Raw genomic sequence first — 26,816 nt, 5'->3', positions numbered from 1 at the left:
AACAGCATTGCCCTACTGGCAGCAAGATGAACATATCTAGTCAGTCAATCACAAAAGACAAATGTTTGTAGGCACCAATTAGCCGCAGCTACCACTAGTGTATGATATGTGCGTATTATTTTTCAACAAGGGATACAAAGAGAACAAAGCACATTTGAAAATAGTGAATTTAAATGTGTCTTAAAATTACATGTTCTATCTGAATCATGCAAGTTTCATTTTTACTTTCCTATCCCTTTAATATAACAGTGTTGGTTATGCAAAACTGGGGAATGGGTAATAAAGGCACTGGGGCCTATTTATCAAGCTCCGTTTGGAGCTTGATGCCCCGTGTTTATGGCGAGCCTTCTAAAGACTGCTGGTGCAATGATACTGTAAATGCAGACAGCGTATGCTGTCGGCATTTATCGATGTGCAGCGGACATGATCTGCAATATCGGATCATGTCCACTCGCATCAAGATAAATAGGCCCCATTATCTATCTTTTTAAACAATACAAATTATGGAGTAGACTGTCCCTTTAAAACAAAATCCTAATATGTTGGTGTCTGGTGTAGGGATGGGCGAATGTTTCGCAACATTCAAAAAAATGAAACGAATTTTAACACATTCGTTCGTTCAAATCGAATTTCGAATGTTTACATAACATTCTAATATTCGATTTTCGAATGTTCGGTTTCGAATTTTACAATTACATTAGAAAATATTGGTTTCGAAAAATCTGAATTTATATTTGTAATAGTATTTCTAATGCTTTCTTTAAATGTAATACAGTATTCAAATTATGCAATATTCTATATAGAAACATTAAAAATGATATATTTGTATCTATTATGTATCAATTTACTAGATTCCCTCCCTACCACATGAACTATTAAACTTCTTAATAGTATTTGTTAAATAGAATGTTAAATTCGAAATTTCGAATGTGGACATTCGATATAATTATAAACATTCGAATTCGAAAACTGTAAATAGCATTCGATTATAGAATTTTTAAGAATATTCGTTCTTATCAACTTTCGGATTTATAATTCGAATTTCGGTAATAACATTCGTTCTAACTTTCAAATTTGGAAATTTACACATTCGCCCATCCCTAGTCTGGTGTAATGATATATAGGTTTAGAAGGTATACTTTTTTCATGTTAATTTGTTTTTTCTTTACAAGTAAAATATTTTTCTTTATAAGTATTATTGTAAACCTAGGCATAGATATCTATTTTACATTTACATTATTACATATACATATATATATATATATATATATACCGTATATATATATATATATATATATATATATATATATATATATATATATATATATATATAATACAAATTTAAAAAAAATTCTATTTGAACAACATAGGAATTTAAAATATATGTAACGCTCATCGGGTTTCATGCTTTAGGTCAAACACAGTCGGGTAAATGCACATGAAGAATTAGTAATCTTAAAGTGTGTTCTTGAATATTATTAAAAAGTGTTATACATACTGTAAAAAGTAATTACATTCTATAATAATTGTTATTAATATTTTTTAAGATTTTATATTTCAAGAATATGCTTTAAGATTACTTCTTTATATGCACTAACCCGGCAGCGTTAGACCTAAAGGGTGAAAGCCTATCCACGTTAACATTCCTATGTTTTTAACATTGAATTGTTTTAATTTTTAGTATTTTATATATACAGTATATATATATATATATATATATATATATATATATATATATATATATATATATATATATATATTTATATATATATATATATATATATATATATATATATATAAAAATAAATATATATATATATATATATATATATATATACATACACAGTCATGGACAAAAATATTGGCACCCCTGTATTTCTGTTAGATAATGCACCACTTTGCCCATAAAAAATGGTTCCAATCACAAATGTTTAGGCATTCTTGTGTTTATTTCTTTTGTTTGTATTGGTATGACATAAAAAGTGGAGCAAAAAAAAAGCAAAATCTGACACATTCCACGCAAAACTCCAAAAATGGACTGGACAAAATTAATGGCACCTTCTCAAAATTGTAAGAAGTAATTGCATTCCAAGTTTGTGATGCTCCTGTAATGTGTAATTAAACTCACCTGTATCAATTAACAGGTGCTGACAATATAGAAATCACATGAGCAACCAGCTAAAATGGTGAAAAATTGACTCAACCTTTCTGTTATGTGTCTCTGTGTGCAACACTGAGAATGGAGAAGAGAAAGAGCAGCAAAAAATTGTCTGAGGCTTTGAGAACAAAAAGTCCAGCTCCACTGTGCGCAACATTGTCAAGAAGTTTACAGCCCATGGCACTGTACCTAATCTTCCTGGACGTGGACGAAAGAGAAAAATTGAACAAAGATTGCAATAATGGATTGTTCGAATAGTAGATAAAGAACCTTAATCAACTTCCAGACAAATTCAAGCTGACCTTCAGGCACAGGGTACAAATGTGTCAGCTCACACTATAAGTTGCCATCTGAATAAAAAAGGGACGCTATGGTAGAAGACCCAGGAGGACCCCACTGCTGACACTAAAACATAAAAAGCCAGTTTGGAGTTTGCCAAAAACTTACCTGAGGAAGCCAAAATCCTTTTGGGAGAAAGTGCTGTGGGCAGACGAAACAAAATTACAGCTTTTTGGTAAAGCCCATCATTCTACTGTTTTCAGAAAAAGAAATTAGGCTTTAAAAGAAAAGAATACAGTCCCTAAAGTCAAACATGGTGGAGGTTCGCTGATGTTTTGGGGTTGCTTTGCTGCTTCAGGCACTGGATGTATTGATTGTGTGCATGGCATTATGAAATCTGAAGACAACCAAAGAATTCTGTGGTGCAATGTAGGGCCCAGTGTCAGAAAGTTGAGTCTCTGTCAGAGGTCATGGGTCTTACAGCAGGACAATGTCCCGTACATGTCAAAAAGCACCCAGAAATGGTTTAAGACAAAGTGCTGGAGAGTACTGAACTGGCCAGCAATGACTCCAGATCTCAATCCCATAGAGCACCTGTGGAGAGTTCTCTAAACAGCAGTTGGGAAAAGGAACCCTTCCAATCTGAGAGACCTGGAGCAGTTAGCAAAAGAAGAGTGATCCAAAATTCCAGTAGAGAGGTGTAAGAAACTCATTGATGGTTTCAGGAAACAATCGATTTCAGCTATTTTTTCGAAGGGGTGTGCTAGCAATAATTTTATGTGCCAATATTTTTTTCCCAGCCCATTTTTGTAGTTTTGCGTGGAATGTGTCAGATTTGGCTTTTTTTCAACTTTTTTGTGTCATACCAATACAAACAAAAGAAATAAACATGAGAATGCCTAAACATTTGTATTTGCAACAATTTTCTGGGCGAAGTGGTGCATTATCTGACAGAAATGCAGGGATGCCAATATTTTTGGCCATGACTGTATATATTTGATAATGTAAAATAGATATATATACCTATATATCTATAGGAATAGATATATAGGTATATACAGATAAATATAGGAATATGTATTTACAATAAAAATCAGCACATAAATACATATGTACACATGTATATACACATATATATATATATATAAAATAAAGTGAGTCACACTATTAAAAGGATATGAAACCCATATTTTTTTTCTTTAATGATTCAGATAGAGCATGCATTTTTTTTTTATATATTTTATTTATAATATCAGCAGAAGAATTAAATACATTCAAAAATACAGAACAAAACAGAAATCAAGACAACATATATATTTGTTATCATCTTTTAGGCAATCAGTTCTTGACCTTTGACTTCCATCAGCTATTTTATCAATTTATATAACAAAAACCCCTAATATCTGACTATTCAATTAAAAATTCAAAACAATTCAAAGACAAAACAATTCAATTAAAAATTCAATAAAACGAAACCAACTAAATCGAAACTAAAGCAATTCTAACCAAAACCCAGAAAAAAAAAAGGGGGAAAAACCCAAGTAACTTAGTAAAATAAAAAAAAAAGGGGAAAGGGGGAGGGAAGATTCCCCTCTCACTTCTACCCCACCTCTACTACCAGATGTTTTATTGTACCAGTTCTGAATTTCTGAAGGGGAAAATCATATACTCTATTTCATTTTCTGGGAGGCTTTTAATAAGAACTGACCATTTCTTAAAAAATGTTTTAATATCCTTTTCATTATTTATGTTGGTATCTCTTTGCTCTAACATGCATTGTTTTTTGAGGCAATTTTTGACTTCTAATATTGTGGGAGCCCTATGATTTTTCCAACATTTGATAATTAAATACCTGGCTGCTAATATTGAAAGTATTACTAATTTTTCTTGAGGGTGTTGCTCTTCACTTTGTTTTATACAAAATATGACTTGTGTAAGTGTGAGACCCAGAGGGGAGGCTTTAAGTGTATTACTGAACCAATATTCAAGTTTATGCCAGAATTGCCCGATTTTCGGGCAGCTCCAAAACATATGTTTTAAATCAGCTGCTTCTAAAGAGCACTTTGGACATTTATCAAAGTTGCCATTGTGTAATTTATATCCCTTCTGTGGCGTAAAATATGCTCTATGCAGTAGCTTAGTATGAGCTTCTCTCCAAGTTGCTGAGAGCGTTACCTGGGATACTTTTCTTATAGATTTTTGAAGAAATTTTGGGTCTATACTGCGGGGAGCAATTAGCCTGTTCCACTCTACTGTTAATTGATCAAGGAAAGATACTCCCTTAATATTATTTAAGGATATGTAGCAAAAAGTTATAGACATGTGACCACTCTTTGTTAATGCCAACCAGCTTTCCATCTTACCCATGTCCCAGTTCCAACCTATCTTTCTAACCAATTCTGAAATAAAATGCCATAATTAAAGATATGCAAAAAAATCATTGTTTTCTAACTTAAACTCATTTTTTAATTCCTCAAATGTTTTTACACACTGTGTGTCTTTTTTAATGAGTTGCTGAACCCTCTTCAGATTCTTAGTATGCCATTTGTCAAAAATTGCCAACTCAATACCCGGGGGAAAGTCGGGATTCCCTTGATGGGCAGATGTTGTGAGGCATTGCAATTAATTTTTAAGAGATTCCCAATCTTCCACCACGCTCTAATAGGATTTGAAATTGCTTTAAGCTTTTTAATTTCTGTTGGCAGTGCTTTGGGCTCACAATGAGCCAATCCTATGGGAAGAAACGGGTAACAGATGTTTTCATCTAATAGATTGTTGGTCACATAGTTTTTAATGTGAAACCAATCTGTCACTGTACGTGCTAGAAAGACTAAGTTATATAGCCTAATATCCGGGAGGGCGAGCCCTCCAAATTCTTTTCCTACGGAGAGCTTAGATATTGATACTCTAGATCTTTTTCCTTGCCAAATAAAATTTCTGACTGCTGAGTTAAGTGACCTGATATCTTTTTCAAACAAAAGTATTGGAGTATTCTGTATAACATATAAGAGTTTTGGTAGAAGAACCATTTTGTACAACGCTATTCTCCCCGAGAGTGAAATTGGTAAATTCTGCCACATTTTTAATTTCTCTGATATAGTTGACAAGATTGGCGTCACATTTAATTTGTAGAGATCTGATGGGTTAACTGAGATAATAATTCCTAAATATTTGAATGATTCTTTCACCTCCTTAAAAGGGCATTCCCTTAATGAGTCTTTTTTTTTCCTTAACCATAGTATTTCTGATTTGGATGCATTTATTTTGTAGCCGGAGAAAGACCCAAACCTATCTATTATACTAATGAGTTTAGGAATGTTTCTCTGTGTATTTGATAAATAAAGAAGTACATCGTCCGCGTATAACGCAATTTTCGATTCATGTTTGGTAATTGTAATCCCTTGAAGAGAGTGTCTGACTTTTATTGCCAGAGACTCTATAGCTATATCAAAAAGAAGAGGAGATAGGGGGCAGCCCTGCCGCGTACCCCTCCGAATTTCAATTTCTGATGATAGAGAATTATTGATTATTCATTTTGTAGAGGGGTTTTTGTATAAATTTTCTATGAACCGAGGAAAATTATCTGTAAATTTAAATTTATCGAGAGATGTGAATATGTGGTTAAAGTAAACTGAATCAAAAGCCTTTTCAGCGTCAATTGCGACAAATCTGTGTCACCCCCTATCTCCTCCCCAATATCTGACTTCAAGGAAAGATATTCTGTTATTGTTAATACTTCTCTGATTTTAGAGGCAGAATTGCGATGCTTAAGAAACCCTGCTTGATCTTTATGGATAATGTGACTGAGACAGCTTTGTAATCTACTCGCTAAAATTGAGGCTAAAATTTTATATTCTGTATTCAAGAGAGCTATAGGCCGATAGGACTCTTTTTGAGTTGGGTCCTTCCCCCCTTTAAGCAATAATGTTGTATATGAGGCTGTGAAACTAGGTGGAATAGTTTTGCCATTGATATAAAAATCATTATATTGATTACACAGGTAAGGGCCCATTTCTGGAGCGAGAATCTTATATAGCTCGTTAGGGAGCCCGTCTGGGCCTGCCGCTTTATTCAGTGACAATTCAGAAATCGTTTTTCTTATTTCTTCCTCTGAGATCAGTTTATTTAACTTAGTGCATAATTCCTCTGGAACTTCGGGACGTTCCAGAACTCTCTAGACTGCTCCAAATCAGTAATTATGAAGAGTAAAGATCTTTATAATATTTTGTGAAGATCTCTGATATGTCCACAGGTTTTGTCAACATACACCCTTCCTGTTTTATTTTATCAATCATTCAGGGCTTTTTTTCCCCTTTAACCAGTCTGGCTAGTAATTTGCCCGACTTATTACCAAACCGGTACATTTTTGCCTGGAATCTGAGCTCTTTTTGGGTTTCTTTGAGCAATGCTAAGTCGTCTCTTTCTTTTTTAGCTTTGGTGTATTTGGCCCAATAAAAGGATGCCTTGTGGAGGAGATAACTGTTATACGAATTTACAAGAAAATGAATAGCTTCCTTCTCCCTGTTCTTCAATTTTTTGGATAACTTTGCAGCATATGCTGTTATTTCTCCTCTAATAACTGCCTTTGCAGCCCCCCAGAAGATTTCTGGCCTATCAATGTAATCTGAGTTAAATTGAATGTATTCTTTAAATTTATCACTCAAGTGTTTTTTAAATTTAGAATCATTTGCCAAGTAATAAGGAAACCTAAATCTCGTTGTTACTTTTTTTGAGTTGTTTAATTGTATCTCAAGAGTAATAGGAGCGTGATCTGAGATAATTATTGATGTAATTCCTGCTTTAGTATTATAGGAACAGAGTCTCTCGTCTATTAAGAATAGATCTATTCTAGATAACGTTTTAAACGCCCTAGATATACAAGTATAGTCTCATTCATCTGGGTTTTGGGCCCGCCAGATATCTTTGACCGATAAGTTTTGGAAAAGTTTCTTAAATATTTTTGTTTCCAGATTATCTTTTTTAGACTTTACTTTTCTGTTATTACTTCTCAGTCTATCTAGTGGGGATTGTGGGGACATATTAAAGCCCCCTCCTAAGATCAGGTAGCCTTCTGATAAAGAAAGCGCCAGGGATTGTATTTGATTCCAAAACTCATGGTCAAGTTCATTAGGTGCATATATATTGAATAGTGTATAAATTTGCTTGGCAATTCGGATTTTCAATATCACAAATCTCCCCTCTGGGTCACTCCTTACCTGCAATGTATCATAATCTACCCTTTTACCAAGTAGTATTGCCACCCCTCTTTTCCTTCTGATACTAGGTGAAGCAACTACCTCTTTTATCCAAGAACCTTTCAGTTTCATCGTTTCTTCAATATTTAAATGTGTTTCTTGCAGAAACATTATATCTGCATGGAGCTTATGCATATGAGAGACTATGGCTTTCCTCTTTATAGGGGTTGAGATACCTCCAATGTTCCACAATATCATTTTTAACTTATCTTGTAGCTTTGTCATCTTTAATCAATTTTAAAACAATGCATAAAGAGAGAAGAAGGGAGAAGGAGAAGAGAAGGGGAAAAAAAAAACGGAAAAAGTAAATTATCTCAATTAAGTGACTAGAGAGGGGGACTGACCCCCCCCCCTTTCTCCCTAGCCTGAAGGGAATCCCATTTTACTATTACATCCATAGTATTATTTTACTAAACCTATCCTTGCAAAAGGATGAGAAACAAACAAGAGGAAGAAAGAACACTCCTGTATATTTTTCTTTATCTAAGAGATCCTTACAAAAAGAGCACTTAACCTGGAGAGTCTAATTCAGAGAAAAAGTTCTCAGCATCTTTTGCGTTATCAAAGAAATGTGTATTATCACCCATGTAGACTTTAAGTTTAGATGGATATGTTAATATTGCTCTGTAACCTTTTTGAATGAGTTTTGTACAAATAGGTGCTAGTTCTCTCCTTTTTGTGGAGGTTTCCACTGAAAAATCCTGGAACAGGAAGATCTTAACTCCATCTATGCTGATAGGTTGCTTCTTCCTATATTGTTGCAACATTCTGATTTTGTCTAAATAATTCAAAAATCGTACTATAACTGGCCTAGGTCTATTATTTTTATTATTATCGGCCGGTGGGGGACCAATTCTATGAGCCCTTTCGATTATTATCTGTGTGTCTGGTAATTCAAGAAGTTGACCTAGAGTTCCTATTATAAATTGGGATAGATTTTCATATTTTTTTCCTTCAGGTATGCCTATTATCCTAATATTATTCCTTCGGGCCCGATTCTCGAGATCTTCGAGTTTTAACTGCATTTTATGAATTTTTATACCTGCGTCTTCTAGCTTAGAATCTTGTACTGCTGTGAGATCCTCTATCTGATACTCTCTGCTCTACCTCTACCTCTGCTCTACCCCTTGTAATCTGCTCGAAAACTGTTTAATTTCCTGGGACAGTAAGACTATGTCATACTTTATTTCAGTTCTTAAATTTTAGTAACCAGATCCTGCATGTTAAAAAACTAATTGGTTGGATTTTGGTTTGCTACTTTATGAACCTCTGCTACAGAGTCAGCGACTCCTTTTGATTTTTTATCTCTTCTGCTCGCCATGCTTGGGGGACGAATTTTTGGAGGAGGTGTTAAGAAATGTGTCCATGTGACTCTTACGTGTGGGAAAAAAAATATATATATATATATATATATAATTGTTATAGGGAGCAACCCTAAGTGACAAGTAGTGAGATTAAGTTGTGAAAGTGACACTGTGAACTAAAAGTGAGAGATCCTGATGACTAAAAAAAAAAAAAAATTCTAAGTAGTGAGGAGGGGAAAGTGAGGGAGACAACCATTAATTGCGTGACTGTTCATGCCTGTATGTGACGTGTAGGAGGGAAACAAAAAAGAAAAAAGGAAAAAAATATGAAAAAAAAGGGGGTGGAATCTCCTTATATATCCGTGAATAGATTAAGGTTGTGTTGACGAGCTTTGATACTTTAAGAGTGAGTCTCAAACTCTATAACAGATATATCCTTTTTAGGTCTTAATGCTCCAGGCTTCCTGAGTTACTGCTTAAATAAGTAAGTTAGTAGCAAGACTTACTGCTTGTAGAGTATATTACCCCTTTTAGTTTCTCATTCAGTTTAGCAGCTTAAATCACATTAGTACAATTCTTGTTTCTTATAATATGGTCTTCTAAATATGTTTGTATTGTTGTTCTGTTTAATAAAGTTAAATTATATGACCCCTCACAAGAGAGAGAATTTTTTCTAATATTAGATTAGAACGCTTGGCATTCAATTCTTTTATATACGACTAATATCCTTCTTAAAGAGGGAGAAAGAGTTAACAATAAAGAAAATAGTTATTTGTAGCCTATAATATAGTTAACCCCTGATTTCTTCCCTCCTCTCTAAATATGGATAAGGGAGGCAGAGGTGCCAACCTTTATCTTTTTCAAACAGGTATAACTTTTAGCATCTGTTATTACATGCCACCTTTTAGTAGAGACAATAAATCAACAATATTAAGAGCAGTTAACAAGACTCAGACCATAAAAAAACAATTCATTACAACTAAGTCCATATGTTGACAGGCCCCAAAAACAAAAACAAAAAAAGAACAACAAAAAAAGTTAGTAACAAGAAAACATAATTTATGTAAGAACTTACCTGATAAATTCATTTCTTTCATATTAGCAAGAGTCCATGAGCTAGTGACGTATGGGATATACATTCCTACCAGGAGGGGCAAAGTTTCCCAAACCTCAAAATGCCAATAAATACACCCCTCACCACACCCACAATTCAGTTTAACGAATAGCCAAGAAGTGGGGTGATAAGAAAGGAGCGAAAGCATAAAAAAATAAGGAATTGGAATAATTGTGCTTTATACAAAAAATCATAACCACCACAAAAAGGGTGGGCCTCATGGACTCTTTCTAATATGAAAGAAATGAATTTATCAGGTAAGTTCTTACATAAATTATGTTTTCTTTCATGTAATTAGCAAGAGTCCATGAGCTAGTGACGTATGGGATAATAAATACCCAAGATGTGGAACTCCATGCAAGAGTCACTAGAGAGGGAGGGATAAAAATAAAGACAGCCAATTCCGCTGAAAAAGAATCCACAACCCAACTCAAAAAGTTTTAATCTTATAATGAAAAAAACTGAAATTATAAGCAGAAGAATCAAACTGAAACAGCTGCCTGAAGTACTTTTCTACCAAAAACTGCTTCAGAAGAAGAGAAAACATCAAAATGGTAGAATTTAGTAAAAGTATGCAAAGAAGACCAAGTTGCTGCTTTGCAAATCTGATCAACAGAAGCTGCATTCCTAAACGCCCAGGAAGTAGAAACTGACCTAGTAGAATGAGCTGTAATCCTTTGAGGCGGAGTTTTACCCGACTCGACATAAGCATGATGAATCAAAGACTTTAACCAAGACGCCAAAGAAATGGCGGAGGCCTTCTGACCTTTCCTGGAACCAGAAAAGATAACAAATAGACTAGAAGTCTTTCTAAAATCTTTAGTAGCTTCAACATAATATTTTAAAGCTCTTACTACATCCAAAGAATGTAAAGATCTCTCCAGAGAATTCTTAGGATTAGGAAATAATGAAGGAACAACAATTTCTCTACTAATGTTGTTAGAGTTCACAACCTTAGGTAAAAATGTAAATGAAGTCTGCAACACCGCCTTATCCTGATGAAAAATCAGAAAAGGAGATTCACAAGAAAGAGCAGATAACTCAGAAAATCTTCTAGCAGAAGAGATGGCCAAAAGGAACAGAACTTTCCAAGAAAGTAATTTAATATCCAGAGAATGCATAGGTTCAAACGGAGGAGCTTGTAAAGCCCTCAGAACCAAATTAAGACTCCAAGGAGGAGAAATTGACTTAATGACAGGTTTTATACAAACCAAAGCCTGTACAAAACAATGAATATCAGGAACATTAGCAATCTTTTTGTAAAAAGAACAGAAAGAGCAGAAATTTGTCCTTTCAAGGAACTTGCAGACAAACCTTTATCCAAACCATCCTGAAGAAACTGTAAAATTCTAGGAATTCTAAAAGAATGCCAGGAGAATTTATGAGAAGAACACCAAGAAATGTAAATCTTCCAGACTCGATAATAAATCTTCCTAGACACAGATTTACGAGCCTGTAACAAAGTATTAATTACTGAGTCAGAGAAACCTCTATGACTAAGAATAAAGCGTTCAATTTCCATACCTTCAAATTTAATGATTTGAGATCCTGATGGAAAAAAGGGCCTTGAGATAGAAGGTCTGGTCTTAACGGAAGAGTCCAAGGTTGGCAAGTGGCCATCCGAATGAGATCCGCATACCAAAACCTGTGAGGCCATGCTGGAGCCACCAGCAGTACAGACGAACGTTCCATTAGAATTTTGGAAGTCACTTTTGGAAGAAGAACTAGAGGCGGAAAGATATAGGCAGGATGATAATTCCAAGGAAGCGACAACGCATCCACTGCCCCCGCCTGAGGATCCCTGGATCTGGACAGATACCTGGGAAGTTTCTTGTTTAGATGAGAAGCTGTCCAGATATATAGATGACATATTCTTTGTATGGAATGGCCCGGAAGACCTCCTGACAGAATTCATAAGTATTCTCAATGATAATCCTTTTGGATTATATCTGACTTCAACTGTAGAAAGATCGAAAGTGGAATTTCTGGATCTGTACATACAAAAGTCTGATAATGCAATTATAACCAATGCATACAGAAAACCCACATCAACGAACAACATCCTTCATGCTAGTAGTTACCATCACCCGAATACTATTAGGGGATTACCCATGGGGGAATACATACGTTTAAGACGTAATTGCAGTACCATTGAGAGTCAGCTAGAGATCTGAAACAGAGACTACTTGAACGTGGGTATTCAAGGAAATTACTGGCTAAGGCATATAACAATGCTTTATGCAAAGACCGTAAGGAGTTACTAACTCCGAGATTAAAGACAAATGACACCCCCCTGAGATTTATTACCACCTACTCTCCAGTAAGTAATGAGATCACAAACATTCTTCAAACACATTGGCATGTCCTTACCCAAGACACCCTATTAAAACCATTGTTACCCAATAGGCCCTTAATAACATATAGGAGAGCTAACAATCTTCGTGACAAGTTGGTTAACAGTCACTACGATAGAAATGCTAAAAGGAATCCTATATACAAGGGGTCTTTTGCATGCGGGCACTGCAAAGTGTGCCAACACATGGTAAAAAAACAATCTATAGTGGATAGATTTGGTAAAACGTGGGCCATTAAAGAACACATTAATTGTCAGAGTACAAACATGATTTACTGTTTATCTTGCAGTTGTAATTTATTATACGTTGGTATGACTACACGCAGCCTTGGCACACGTATGACCGAGCATCTAAGTAATATAAGGACAGCCCATAGAGATGTAGAAAAGAAAAAACAAATTACTAGTGTGGCTAAAAACTTTCTGCAATCTCATAATGGAAATACCAATGTAATGCAATGTTGGGGTCTTGAAAAACTTAAACCGGGTATAAGGGGGGGGGGGGGGAACTGAACAAAAACTCCTTAAGATGGAAACCAAATGGGTCTTTAATCTGAACACGGTCATACCAAATGGTATGAACGAATTCAACAATTAATGGGTGTATATCTAAAATAACCAGTAGCATTTACAGGTCATTTTTAATATCTATAATCATCTGATGTATAATTGCTATTCTATGATAAGCATGTTATTTCTGGTACTAATCAACAAAATTAGCGACATCTTATATGACATGACAGATGTAGCAATATGAAATGTTAGACTTTAAATAGTTATTTTACCTGAGGATTCTATTGTGTTTTATACATTTTCTTAGAATCCATGGATAATATACACACAACTGCTAGAATAGTATTTTATAATAAGAGTGGGATATGCCTTTAAGAAGTTATATGTATATAGAACACATTAGACCTACGTACCCCTATTAACAGTCATAGTTTGGAAGCAAGCAAATAGCTTCTACTAGGTCGTATTTGGGGTGTCTGTAGGTTTTTTTTATATACATTTCAACTTTGCACCATTTAGTGTTTGTCACGCAATTGTATATAATTTTGACCTGTAAATTTCCATCATTGTCATACACTGATGCTGATGTATTAATGTGCTTAATATGGAGTCAATCATTTATAAGCGATAAGAGATCTTAATATTTAACCACTAACCCACATATGACTTAATGTCCTCAATCCCAGGGATAATGTATAAATATTGTCCCCTTGTTTTTGAAGGATAATCAATGTGGCTGTGGTCTGATACAAGAATTTTGCTATATATATAGTTGGACACAAGACGATGTGTTTGACCGCAGAGTGATTTAATGCTGGTATTAATCATGCACTAACACATACTTCTGTGTTGGTATGATAAATCTGACTGCAGAGTATTTTATGCCCGCAAACTACAGAACTAACTCACTCGGTAATGCAAGATCGTTAGCATTTATCTGTTTTCATTTCTCCATATAAGCAATATATAATAACTAATCATTTTGGAAAGATGACATGTTAGATGGAATAATTAAATGCTGCTTATGGTTATTTGTTTTTGAGGCTTTAATAGTATTTTATGCACAATTCACAAAGTACGATATTGCACCAATGACAAGAAGTAAGGCATTGCTCCAATCAGAAGGAGACTTTCCTATGGACGTGGATTGTGCATGATAAACTGAGCACCAATGACGAGGTGTGCGGCATAGCTCCAATCGGAAGGATCTTTTCTTATGGGCGTGAATTAAGCCCGTAACCGATTGGAGGATCTGAAGGTGGAGTCTGTGATATGCCTCGGATTGGCTGCTAACCGGCGTTATGGAGATATATTAAGCTCCGAACATCAGAGCCTCGGCTTATTCTTTTAGGCATTGAATGTGAAACATTGAGAAAGGCTTTCTAATAGCCGAAACGCGTTTGTACAGCACGTTCTTTACAGGCTTATCCTATCACTCCAGCCACCTGATGCCGACGTTTCCAGTTATCGGCCAGGAAACAGAGGAGTGTTAGGAGAGCCCTTTTTGCTTTTAATATTGTTAAATAGGTGGTTGTGGGTAGTGTAACTTACCTATCAGGGATGTTTATCCTGGTTTTAACTTTTGATTAATAAAGTATGAATGGTTTTACTTTATATCCTTAATTAGAGTGAGAGTGAGTGCTATAGTAACCCCTTACTTTCCAGTTTTTTTTTTCTTTGGTTCTTAGATGAGAAGCCATCAGATGTATTTCTGGAAGTCCCCAGATTTGAACAATCTGAAGAAATACCTCTGGGTGAAGAGACCATTCGCCCGGATGTAACGTCTGGCGACAGAGATAATCCGCTTCCCAATTGTCTACACCTGGGATGTGAACCGCAGAGATTAGACAGGAGCTGTATTCCGCCCATACAAGTATCCAAGATACTTCTTTCATAGCCTGAGGACTGTGAGTCCCCCCTTGATGATTGATATATGCCACGGTTGTGACATTGTCTGTCTGAAAACAAATGAACGATTCTCTCTTCAGAAGAGGCCAAAACGGAAGAGCTCTGAAAATCGCACGGAGTTCCAAAATGTTGATTGGTAATCTCGCCTCCTGAACCCAACCTGTCAGACTCGCATCTGTTGAGATCACAGTCCAGGTTGGACAAACAAAAGAAGCCCCTTGGACTAAACAATGGTGATCTATCCACCACGTCAAAGAGTGTCGAACATTTGGATTTAAGGATATTAATTGTGATATCTTGGTATAATCCCTGCACCACTGGTTCAGCATACAAAGCTGAAGAGGTCGCATGTGAAAACGAGCAAAGGGGATCGCGTCCGATGCAGCAGTCATGAGACCTAGAATTTCCATGCACAAAGCTACCGAAGGGAAAGATTGAGACTGAAGGTTTCGACAAGCTGAAACCAATTTCAGATGTCTCTTTTCTGTTAGAGACAAGGTCATGGACACTGAATCTATTTGGAAACCTAAAAAGGTTGCTCTTGTCTGAGGAATCAAGGAACTCTTTGGTAAATTGATCCTCCAACCATGTCTTTGAAGAAACGACACAAGTCGATTCGTATGAGATTCTGCAGAATGTGAAGACTGAGCAAGTACCAAGATATCGTCCAAATAAGGAAATACCGCAATACCCTGTTCTCTGATTACAGATAGAAGGGCACCAAGAACCTTTGAAAAGATCCTTGGAGCTGTTGCTAGGCCAAACGGAAGGGCCACAAACTAGTAATGCTTGTCTAGGAAAGAGAATCTCAGAAACTGAAAGTGATCTGGATGAATCGGAATATGAAGATATGCATCCTGTAAATCTATTGTGGACATATAATGCCCTTGCTGAGCAAAAGGCAGAATAGTCCTTATAGTTACCATTTTGAATGTTGGTATCCATACATAACGATTCAATATCTTTAGATCCAGGACTGGTCTGAAGGAATTCTCCTTCTTTGGTACAATGAATAGATTTGAGTAAAACCCCAGACCCTGTTCCAGAACTGGAACTGGCACAATTACTCCAGCCAACTCTAGATCTGAAACACATTTCAGAAATGCCTGAGCCTTCACTGGGTTTATTGGAATGCGAGAGAGAACAAATCTTCTCACAGGCGGCCTTACCTTGAAACCTATTCTGTACCCTTGTGAAACAATATTCTGAATCCAAAGACTGTGAATCGAAGTGATCCAAATGATTTTGAAAAATCGTAACCTGCCCCCTACCAGCTGTGCTGTAATGAGGGCCGCACCTTCATGTGGACTTGGGAGCTGGTTTTGACTTTCTAAAAGGCTTGGATTTATTCCAGATTGGAGAAGGTTTCCAAACAGAAACCGTTCCTTTAGGGGAAGGGTCAGGCTTCTGTTCCTTATTCTGACGAAAGGAACGAAAACGATTAGCAGCCCTATATTTACCTTTAGATTTTTTGTCCTGAGGCAAAAAAGTTCCTTTCCCCCCAGTAACAGTTGAAATAATAGAATCCAACTGAGAACCAAATAATTTATTACCTTGGAAAGAAAGAGAAATCAAAGTTGACTTAGAAGACATATCTGCATTCCAAGTTTTAAGCCATAAAGCTCTTCTGGCTAAAATAGCTAAAGACATATACCTGACATCAACTCTAATGATATCAAAGATGGCATCACAAATAAAGTTATTAGCATGTTGAAGAAGTTTAACAATGCTATGAGTATTATGGTCTGACACTTGTTGCGCTAAAGCCTCCAACCAGAAAGTGGAAGCAGCAGCAACATCAGCCAAAGAAATAGCAGGTCTAAGAAGATTACCTGAACATAAATAAGCTTTCCTTAGGAAGGATTCAATCTTCCTATCTAAAGGATCCTTAAAGGAAGTACTATCCGCCGTAGGAATAGTAGTACGTTTAGCAAGAGTAGAGATAGCCCCATCAACTTTAGGGATCTTGTCCCAAAACTCTAATCTGTCAGATGGCACAGGATACAATTTCTTAAACCTTTGAGAAGGAGTAAATGAAGTACCCAGATTATTCCATTCCCTAGAAATTACTTCAGAAATAGCATCAGGGACAGGAAAAACTTCTGGAATAACTATAGGAGGTTTAAAAACCGAATTTAAACGCTTAGTAGATTTAGTATCAAGAGGACTAGACTCCTCCATATCTAATGCGATTAAAACTTCTTTAAGTAAAGAACGAATAAATTCCATTTTAAATAAATATGAAGATTTATCAGTGTCAATATCTGAGACAGAATCTTCTGAACCAGATAAATCCTCATCAGAAACAGACAAGTCAGAATGATGACGGTCATTTAAAAATTCATCTGAAATATGAGAAGCTTTAAAAGACCTTTTACGTTTACTGGAAGGAGGAATAACAGACAGAGCCTTCCTAATAGATTTAGAAACAAATTCTTTTATATTAACAGGAACATCGTGAGCATTAGATGTTGAGGGAACAACAACAGGTAATGGAATATTACTAATGGAAATACTATCTGCATTAGCAAGTTTATCATGACATTCATCACAAACTACAGCTGGAGGAACAGTTACCACAAGTTTACAACAAATGCACTTAACTTTGGTAGAACCAGCATCAGGCAGCGTCTTTCCAGAAGTAGATTCTGATCCAGGGTCAATTTGAGACATCTTGCAATATGTAAAAGAAAAAACAACATATAAAGCAAAATGTATCAAATTCCTTAAATGACAGTTTCAGGAATGGGAAAAAATGCCAATGAACAAGCCTCTAGCAACCAATAATGTGAAAAAAAGGTGGAGACAAGAATGACGCCCACATTTTTTGGCGCCAAAAATGATGCCCACATTATTGGCGCTAAGTACAACGCCTAAATTTTTTAGCGTTAAGAATGACGCCACATCCGGTGACGCCGACATTTTTGGCGCAAAAACGTCAAAAAAATGACGCAATCATGAACAACTTCCGGCGTCAATTAGGACGCCGGAAATGAAAATTTTTTTTGCGCCAAAAAAGTCAGCGCCAAAAATGACGCAATAAATTGAAGCATTTTCAGCCCCCGCGAGCCTAACAGCCCACAGGGAAAAAAGTCAATTGAAACAATTTTTAAGGTAAGAAAAAATGATCATTTATATGCATTATCCCAAATAATGAAACTGACTGTCTGAAATAAGGAATACTGATCATCCTGAATCATGGCAAATATAAGTTTAAAGACATATATTTAGAACTTTATATATAAAGTGCCCAACCATAGCTTAGAGTGTCACAAAAAATAAGACTTACTTACCCGAGGACACTCATCTACATATAGTAGATAGCCAAACCAGTACTGAAACGAGAATCAGTAGAGGTAATGGTATATAAGAGTATATTGTCGATCTGAGAAGGGAGGTAAGAGATGAATCTCTACGACCGATAACAGAGAACCTATGAAATAGATCCCGTAGAAGGAGACCATAGAATTCAAATAGGCAATACTCTCTTCACATCCCTCTGACATTCACTGCACTCTGAGAGGAAAACCGGGCTCCAGCCTGCTGCGAAGCGCATATTAACGTAGAATCTAGCACAAACTTACTTCACCACCTCCACGGGAGGCAAAGTTTGTAAAACTGAATTGTGGGTGTGGTGAGGGGTGTATTTATAGGCATTTTGAGGTTTGGGAAACTTTGCCCCTCCTGGTAGGAATGTATATCCAATACGTCACTAGCTCCTGGACTCTTGCTAATTACATGAAAGAAACAGTTCTTTTCTCTCAGTGAGATTCAGATCCAAATTGTCTGAATTTATAGCTAGGGCTTTTTACTTTTGATGTGCCAAGTTATCCTTTCCCAGCTTAATTTCTTGAATGAGTTTGTTACTTATATTGATACAGGGAAGAACAAAAAGATACTGTTCGTTGCAGCTTTATTTAGTAACTCTGTATTTTGTTTTCCCTTTTGAGTTAGTCCTTTAATTTTCCCCTGCTTCCGTTCCTTTACTTGTATTTATTTTGAATTTGGAATGAAATTTTTCTAAGTTATATTCCCAGGTCTTTTTTTATCTGTGTACTGGGATAAAATTATTGTAAGACACATTGCGACAGGTAGAGAAGTCTTGGCTTGTAATATTTTAGACCTTCTTTTATCCTGTTTTTATTTTTGCCTTTATCCCCTCCTTTATGTCCTTTTGTTAATTTTTAACTAATGTCCCAATATATACAAAAACATGAAGTATGACTCCATTTTTATGTACTCACCCTGCGGCGCTCTTTCATGGTCTTCAGACCTGGTATGTCGACTTATTTTCGGCCCTCTTTCCAAACAGTAGAGGGGAGTAGGGATCTGATAGAAAGTAGTCAGGGAAACGCTAGCCTTCCTTACCTGAACTCCTCCTGCGCAGCACCGGTGGGGGAGGAGGGGGCTCCAATGGGTGTCCTGTGCTGAGTTCTGTAGCGGTAATAGATATGTGCAGCCTGAGTGGTTACCTCCTCGCTGTAACTCCAAACAACAATGCCGCTACCCGGACCCGTTCAAAGCTTCCACCAATCTTGAACACAGAGTCACCCTCTCCCGCGCAACACCGGTGGGGGAGAAGGGGGCCCCGATAGGCGTTCTGCACCGAGTCCTGAGGCGGCAGTAATTATATCCAGGCTAAGTAGTTACCTCCTTGCTGTAGTTCCCAGCAACAGTACCGCAGCCTAGACCCGTTCGGGCTTCAGCCCGGCTTGAGCATGAAGTCTCCCTCTCCCGCGCAGCACCAGTGGGGGAGAGGGGGGAGGCAATCCTTGATCGCTCTCTATTCTCCAGGGCACTTCCAAACATGCGGTGGTACCCCGCGATAGCAACCCTCAGTGACCACTGCAGTCATACCTCAATCTCTGCGCCGGAGGGGAAGTCAGTCTGGCCAGTGGCCCAGCAAGGGGGGGGATAGGGCATCAGCAACAGCAGATTTGGTGTTGGTATGAGCTTCCGACCGTGCAGGTGATTACTGTAAAGAAATATTTTAAGTGCCGCACCTTTAACTTTACTTTCTTCCAAGTTTACAGGAACGGTTTATTCAAATTGCGGTCCCCTTCAGGCTAAGGGTTTATAGTACCAGTGGGTTGATTTTTCCACTATGTGTTCCGGCAGCATATGTTTCTTGCCGACCCAGTGGCAGCCCCTCTTCTCAGGGCTTGGCGCGTGAAAGACACCGCCAGGTGCGTTAGGGCTGGAGAACAACCGCTCAGCCACCTGTGCTGAGCTCCTCCTCCGGAACCACCTCTCTCTCCTCTAGAGCATGCAATTTTAAGCAACTTTCTCATTTACTCCTATTACCAATTTTTCTTCATTCTCTTAGCATCTTCATTTGAAAAATCAGGAATTTAATCTTAGGAGCCCGCCCATTTTTAGTTCAGCACCCTAAGCAGCACTTGCTGATTGGTGGCCACAGGGTTCCACAAGCCTTAAATTTATAAAAAGAGCAATATATGTGAAGTGCAATAAAATTAGGTGTGCCTGTATATACAGTATATATATGCATACATACACATATTTAGAAATGTATATCTATGTATATATACATTATAGCCCTATGCAATCAAACACCTTGTGATATACCATATACCATTTAACTCTTATAACTTTTTGAAGAAATATTTATAGGACTCATTTTTATCAGATAGTGTTTATATGAGTGTAACTGTAATTTCTGATTGCAAGGAAACTCCATTTGAAAGGTTTGAGGTACCCCTATTTGTTGTTTTTTTGTTTGTGTGTTAAATATATTTCCTTTTATATCATTTACTAATTCGAGTGGTACAAAAAAACAAAGAAAAATGAAAAAAAAAAAAACACCATACAATGTTATATGCTTCTTCTACTCATTTACTGGAATGGGGCTTTATATTAAATGAATGTTTTATGCTTACTGAACCTCGTATTGGGCTAGATTACAAGTGGAGCTCTAAATTATTGCACTCCCACATACGGGCAACTTTATCTGTTTGGGGAAGCGACATAATTAACCAGCCATTACAAGTGTCTGGTAGTAGTAAGCAAAATCAATTATATACATGGATAGATGGATGGTAGTTCCGCCCTGATGCTTGAACATGTTTGTGATTCCTGGACATTATGATTTATATATTCATAACAAAGTGGTAAACAGATTGCAGGATCATGTTGTAAATGTGTCTGTCTCCAGTGGGTAGGGGGTATTATACCAGTCATCTATATAATTAAATAGTTCTGAAGATCAAGAAATGATTAGATTTGCCATGTCCTTAGCAAATACATGAGTTCTTAAAGCCATGGGTCAGGTTCCACCATGAATTGAAAGAATCAAACAGGCTTATGAATTTGTATTCCCAAATCCTTCTTTCTCTTTGGCATCTGAAGTTTCCTTTTAGTACGTTTATTTTCAAATCCTGGAAAATGGGATTTGGTTGTTGAAATGTTTACCTTGCAGTGTATCCATTATTTTATTGGTGATTGTGAACCGGTGAAGATTCATCCTCTACCTCAATTGTCCTTTTTCTCCAATGTAGTGTCCCCCATTTTTGTATTTGTTACATGTAATGAGGTACACCACATTTGGGGCTAGATTACAAGTGGAGAGCTAATTTATTGTGCGCCCGTAAACGGGCAAATTACAGGAACATGTTAAATAACCATTACAAGTGGCTGGTTAATGTTACCACAAGCTTCCGGTAGCACTCTGCGCTCAAGTTCATTAGCCAGAGGTCATATCTGTGGTTAATGAAATAAATGCCCCCCGATTTCCCCCAAAATACAGTGGACAGTTCCTTAATTAAAAAAAAAGCAGCATCTTTATTTTTTTTAAATAACTGCACAAGCAGTTATAAGGGGTTAAAGTGAGTGCATATGTGGTGTTAGAAAAAAAAACGACACTGAAAAGTGCCTTTATATTGCGGTCTATAGGAACTGTGTTTAAAGTGTAACTATATGTATATGCTTATATACATATATATTTATGTGTTAATATGTGAACACATATAAATATATATGTATAGTATATTCATATATATTTTAAATACGCTGCCCGACTTACCCCCTTCGCTGCGCTAGGTTCTCTGCCATGTCTATCAGCATCAGAACGATGCTCCTTTTGGAGCCTATGGAAGCCTGCTCTCATAAGCGCAAAGGTTCCATGCAAGGTCGCGTTCGCATTTTGCTCAACTTTTAATACGAGCGCACATTTGCTTGTATTACTGAGTGGAGAGCACAGGAAACAAGTTGTGTGCAGTCAAAAGTGAGATGTGCACTCTAAATAAATGTGCAGGCAAAACCGGGATTTATAGGGAACCAGGTAGGACTTTTTTATTCAGTTATCTCTGGGACTTTCTATTTTTTTTCTGGGACATATGGCAACCCTACTTTTGATTAACCATTTTTTAAAGTTTTTTAAAGTCGGCCTGTATAATAGGAGGTGTAGGTCTGGGAATATTCCTTTTAGTTGTCTGTCCTGGAGGAGAGTTGGATGTAAGTATGTCAATTTTTCTTAAAATGTCTAATTATGGGTTATAGGATACCCTGTTATTAAGATGTACCCTGTTATTCTCCAGTATTGACCTATATTGTAAAAAAAAATCCCTGGGTATATAGGTTGCTCTGTGAATTTGGTTTCCTTGTTTCCTTGGGTGGGAACCTTGGTTTCTGAATACAATTTCAAATGATTTTATATGTGAATACCTGTCAGCTTTGTTTGAACAGATGTGGATGTATTTTATAGCTTTGCTGTAAATGATGGAGTGTTTGGTGTGTTTTGGATGGAAGCTGTCATATTTTAGATATGAGCAACAGAGATAAAAAGAAAACTAGTTCAAACATGGCTGCATCTATTTATTTATAGAAACTAAAGTACTTTATAGAAAGTAAATCTTCCCACTTATATTTGCAATATTTAAACAACGAATATAATTATAAAATTATATTTACATATTATTCTAAGACTAAGCTTTGCTTTGTATATATCATTATGTCTAGAATGTCTTTATCGTTTACTAACCCTTTGATGATATTGTTGTTATAATTTTCTTTGATGTCTTTCACATGTAGGGGATTATTTATGAATATGTGAGCGGACATAATCCGATATTGCGGATCATGTCCACTGCACATCGATAAATGCCAACAGCATACAGCATATCACTGCACCAACAGTTCACCAGAATGCAATGCTGCCCCCTGCAGATTTGGGGTGTCAATCAACCCGATCGTATTTGATCTTATTGATTTCTCAGAGCAGGCGGACAGGTTATGGAGCAACAGTCTTTAGACCGCTGCTTTATGACTTCTGTTTCCGGCAAGCCTGAAGGTTCGCCAGAAACGCGGGGGCATCAAGCTCCATACAGAGCTTGATAAATATGCCCCGTAGTGTTGTGTATATTTGTGTCACTCTCTGTTTAATATGAAATAGGTTTCTCTACAATTTCTCAATAATATAATGATATAATAATAATAATAATAGAAACATGCTCACGTGTTGGTGCTACTGATTCCACATAATGATAAACAGGTTCCTGAGTGTCTTTCTTGCTCCGTTTTTTAATATAAATGACCGACCCAATGATGACAAAAGTTAATACAGCTACTGCACCAATCGTAGCTCCGACAGAAATAGCTAAATAATTCTTTCCACCTGTAATTTTATGTTGGGAAACAAAGAAAACAAAACATTAACACAATTACAATTTAAAAATAAATAATCAGTATGGGTCAGGCACTCTGATTGCAATAGTTTTTATTCTGACTTTCTAGAGCAATAGAAATGTATGACATTATATTTTATCTGAATGAATGCTGAACGTTTTGCATAGCTTAAAGTATTCGTTAAAAAAAACAAAAAACTTTATGACAAAATCAAGTTATACAATTATTATTTTTTTATTTTTTTTAAAAAAACATCAAAAAAAAAGTATGCAATTTAAAAAAAAATTACTTGTAAAAGTTAAAAAATCTTTGTGGATGAATGGTAAACAGGTGTTTCAGATTTATGCTATAGTCTTAGTTAATCATTCACACTTGCGTTTGCATTAAAAAAAACAACACTTGTCTCACACTGGATAAAAACATGAACGCCATCCATCCCATTCTTAAAGATACAATAATATGTATGTTAATAATCTTTTTAATTAATCCCAATGATCAAACATCAGAAAAATTAGTTATAACATAGAAAACATCATAAAAGAAGAAATAACGAAACATTTGGGAATACAAAATATGACATTAATAAATATAACACAAAATTCTGATGTAGACTGTCTTTTTAACTCCTTTGAGGGGGCTTAACATTTAGGGCTTAATCACAACCTATCATTTGATAATTATTTGCACATTTAAATGCTGTTGATGCAATCACAATCAGCCATTAACATTATTTACATTGTTGATTTGATAAACAAATGGACCTATACTTAATATGTGCCAGTCCTGTTTTGTTTTGTTTTTATTCAAATTGAATCTCTCTGTACTTAAAGGGACAGTAAACTTACAAAATAATATTATATGATTCTGCACATAGTGCAAAATTATATAACATTATCTTAGCAGCAGCTGTCTAAATAAAAGCATTCCGAGATTTTGGATTCCAAAGTTGGACTTACATGGTCTCTGCTCCAGGTTTTACTAAGCGGGTCTTGTTTTTCAAAAGCACTTTCCAGGTGCGCTGTCTAGTCACAGCACGCCCAATTGCGCCATTGAACTGAATGTAGTCTGAATGGGGCTTGGAAGCGGGAGCGAGCTACATTCAGTTCAATGGCGGGATCGAGCGCGGTTTGACTAGGCAGCTTGTCCGCGAAGCACTTTTGAAAAACAAAACCCGCTTAGTAGAGCCTGGAGCGAAGACCAGGTAAGTCCAACTTTGGAATAAAAAATCTTGCAATGTGTTTGATTTAGACAGCTGCCACTAAGATAATTCTATGTGCAGAATAATATAACATTATTTTGGAAGTTTACTGTCCCTTTAAGGAAACATTTACATGGCCATTTTTTTGCTTATCAAATTTCTCAGCTAAAAGCACTTGCTATACCCCAAGACAACATTTTTTTCCACTTATAACTGAGTACCCCAAAACGTTTTATAATGGAACGTTCATTTAGCACATGTAAAACTTCTTGACATTGCCCCCTTATATTGGATGATATTAAGATGCAATACCGCCAAAGAAATACAATCATTACTTGTTCAATCAAGTAACATTTAAAAAGTAATAATAAGCATTTATAGGCCCTTTTTAACATTGTTATTAAATCGCTAAACCCACCAAATCACCATTTTGTTTGTCAGTAATTGCACACATTTTATTTTGGGATTACAAAACCAAGAGATGCAGATAATATTTTTATATTGTTTTGGGGAGGTAACAATTCAGAGCTGCAGGTATTAAATGGAGAAGTGTTTTTGGATTGTGGTGACTGGGAAAACACCCTGACAATAGCAACAGGTGTACAGAAATCATTATCTGCCAAAACTACATGTTCTAACAATTAAAGCATATCCTTTTTGCAGTACAATTCTTCTTTAATTCTAGAGAGTGCAACAGTTGGATCTGTAATGGTGTACCGGAGAACCTAGCGCAGAAGATACCATTACCTGGGGGTGAAGTGGTTTTAGTTTCAGGTGCCTTGATACTGTTTGGTGGCAAAGTATTTTGATGAAGTATATTTGAGGTAACTACAGAATAGAACAAACATGATTATTAATAAAAAATATTCTTAATTTATTATAAACATCCAAAAGATATGTGAAATTGAAGACATAGTGCTGGATCATAAAAATATACACTTCAATTGTTTATAAGTCAAAGTAAATGAGTACACAATTGCTAAATATAAAACGTAATCACTTCCAATGTAAAAAACAATATATTTTGTGTACAAATAGTGGAATTAGTGTAAAAACATTCATAGTGAACATATAGCAACAAATATAGAAAAATAAAGAAGGCAATTTGAAATGGGTAAGCTATAGTAAGTGAGCTGACACAAAATATTAAAGATATTTAGATTATCTTTCCTAGATATTTCACATTGTGTAGACCATACTTGTTAATAACTTTCAAATATAAATCCATTATATTGTGCTGGACTTTCTTATGTTTAACATCTGCTGGTAATCAGATAATCAAGACATTTAGTAGGACAAATATTTTACTCAACTTACTTGATATGCGCAGCTCAACCGAATTATGGATTGTTAATTCCGGTGTTTTGATCTCTAAAGTGTACATGCCACTGTAATTTGTCATCAGGTTCTTTATATAAAGTGATCCATCTCCCATTAGTGTTTCTCTTTTAGTGTACTGTGGCCCAGGTATGAACTTTGATTCACTATAATATGTGAGTATATTCATTGACCATTCTGTTTTATCGCCTCTGAACCAGCTAAGATGATTGATCTCAAAGGAACACTTAACATGTAGTTCGACATCCTTCCCTGCAGAAGGTAGTGAGGGCTTTGGTTCAATTAAAAGCTGGGACCAGCTCATCTCAACTTGGGAGCATATGATTGCTACATAAAGGAACAGAAAAACATTTCTTATACATTTCAAATACCATATTTAAAAAGTGTCAAAATCGGCCTTTAATGTCCGTTTAAAGAGACACAAAACCCAAATAAAAATTTCAGAATTCAGCCAAAGTATACGATTTTAAACAATTTTCCAATGTGTAGTTATATTAATATTAGCAAAATTACTTAATTATCTTGTTACTCTACTGGGAGCTAACTGAACACAGCAGATAAAGCAATGATAAGAGGGATATATGTGTAGCTACCAATCAGAAGCTAGCTCACAGAAGTACATTGCAGTTCCTGAGCCTTCCCAGGTATGATTTTAAACAAAGGATACAAAGAAAATAATGCAAATTAGATCATAAAGGTGACTTGTAAAGTTGTTTGAAATTGAATGCGCTAAGTTTAATTTTGACATCACTGTCT

At 36.0% G+C, this 26,816-nt stretch overlaps 1 protein-coding gene across 1 annotated transcript in view; it reads right to left on the bottom strand.

The window, feature by feature from the left end:
* The window catches only part of LOC128649974 (uncharacterized), a 38,585-nt gene that overhangs the window by 8,875 nt on the left and 2,894 nt on the right, over positions 1-26,816 (bottom strand). Inside the window, exons 2-4 of the mRNA XM_053703563.1 lie at positions 26,040-26,387; positions 25,470-25,550; positions 23,355-23,513 (exon numbers count right to left, since the gene is read on the bottom strand). Of these exons, the coding sequence (XP_053559538.1) occupies positions 23,355-23,513; positions 25,470-25,550; positions 26,040-26,387 (588 nt within the window). The remainder of the gene's footprint in view (positions 1-23,354; positions 23,514-25,469; positions 25,551-26,039; positions 26,388-26,816) is intronic.

The sequence above is a fragment of the Bombina bombina genome, chromosome 2 (assembly GCF_027579735.1).
Source record: "Bombina bombina isolate aBomBom1 chromosome 2, aBomBom1.pri, whole genome shotgun sequence".
Classification (NCBI taxonomy): domain Eukaryota; kingdom Metazoa; phylum Chordata; class Amphibia; order Anura; family Bombinatoridae; genus Bombina; species Bombina bombina.
The sequence above is the reverse complement of the archived record's forward strand: the minus strand, read 5'-3'. Positions and strand labels throughout refer to the sequence as shown.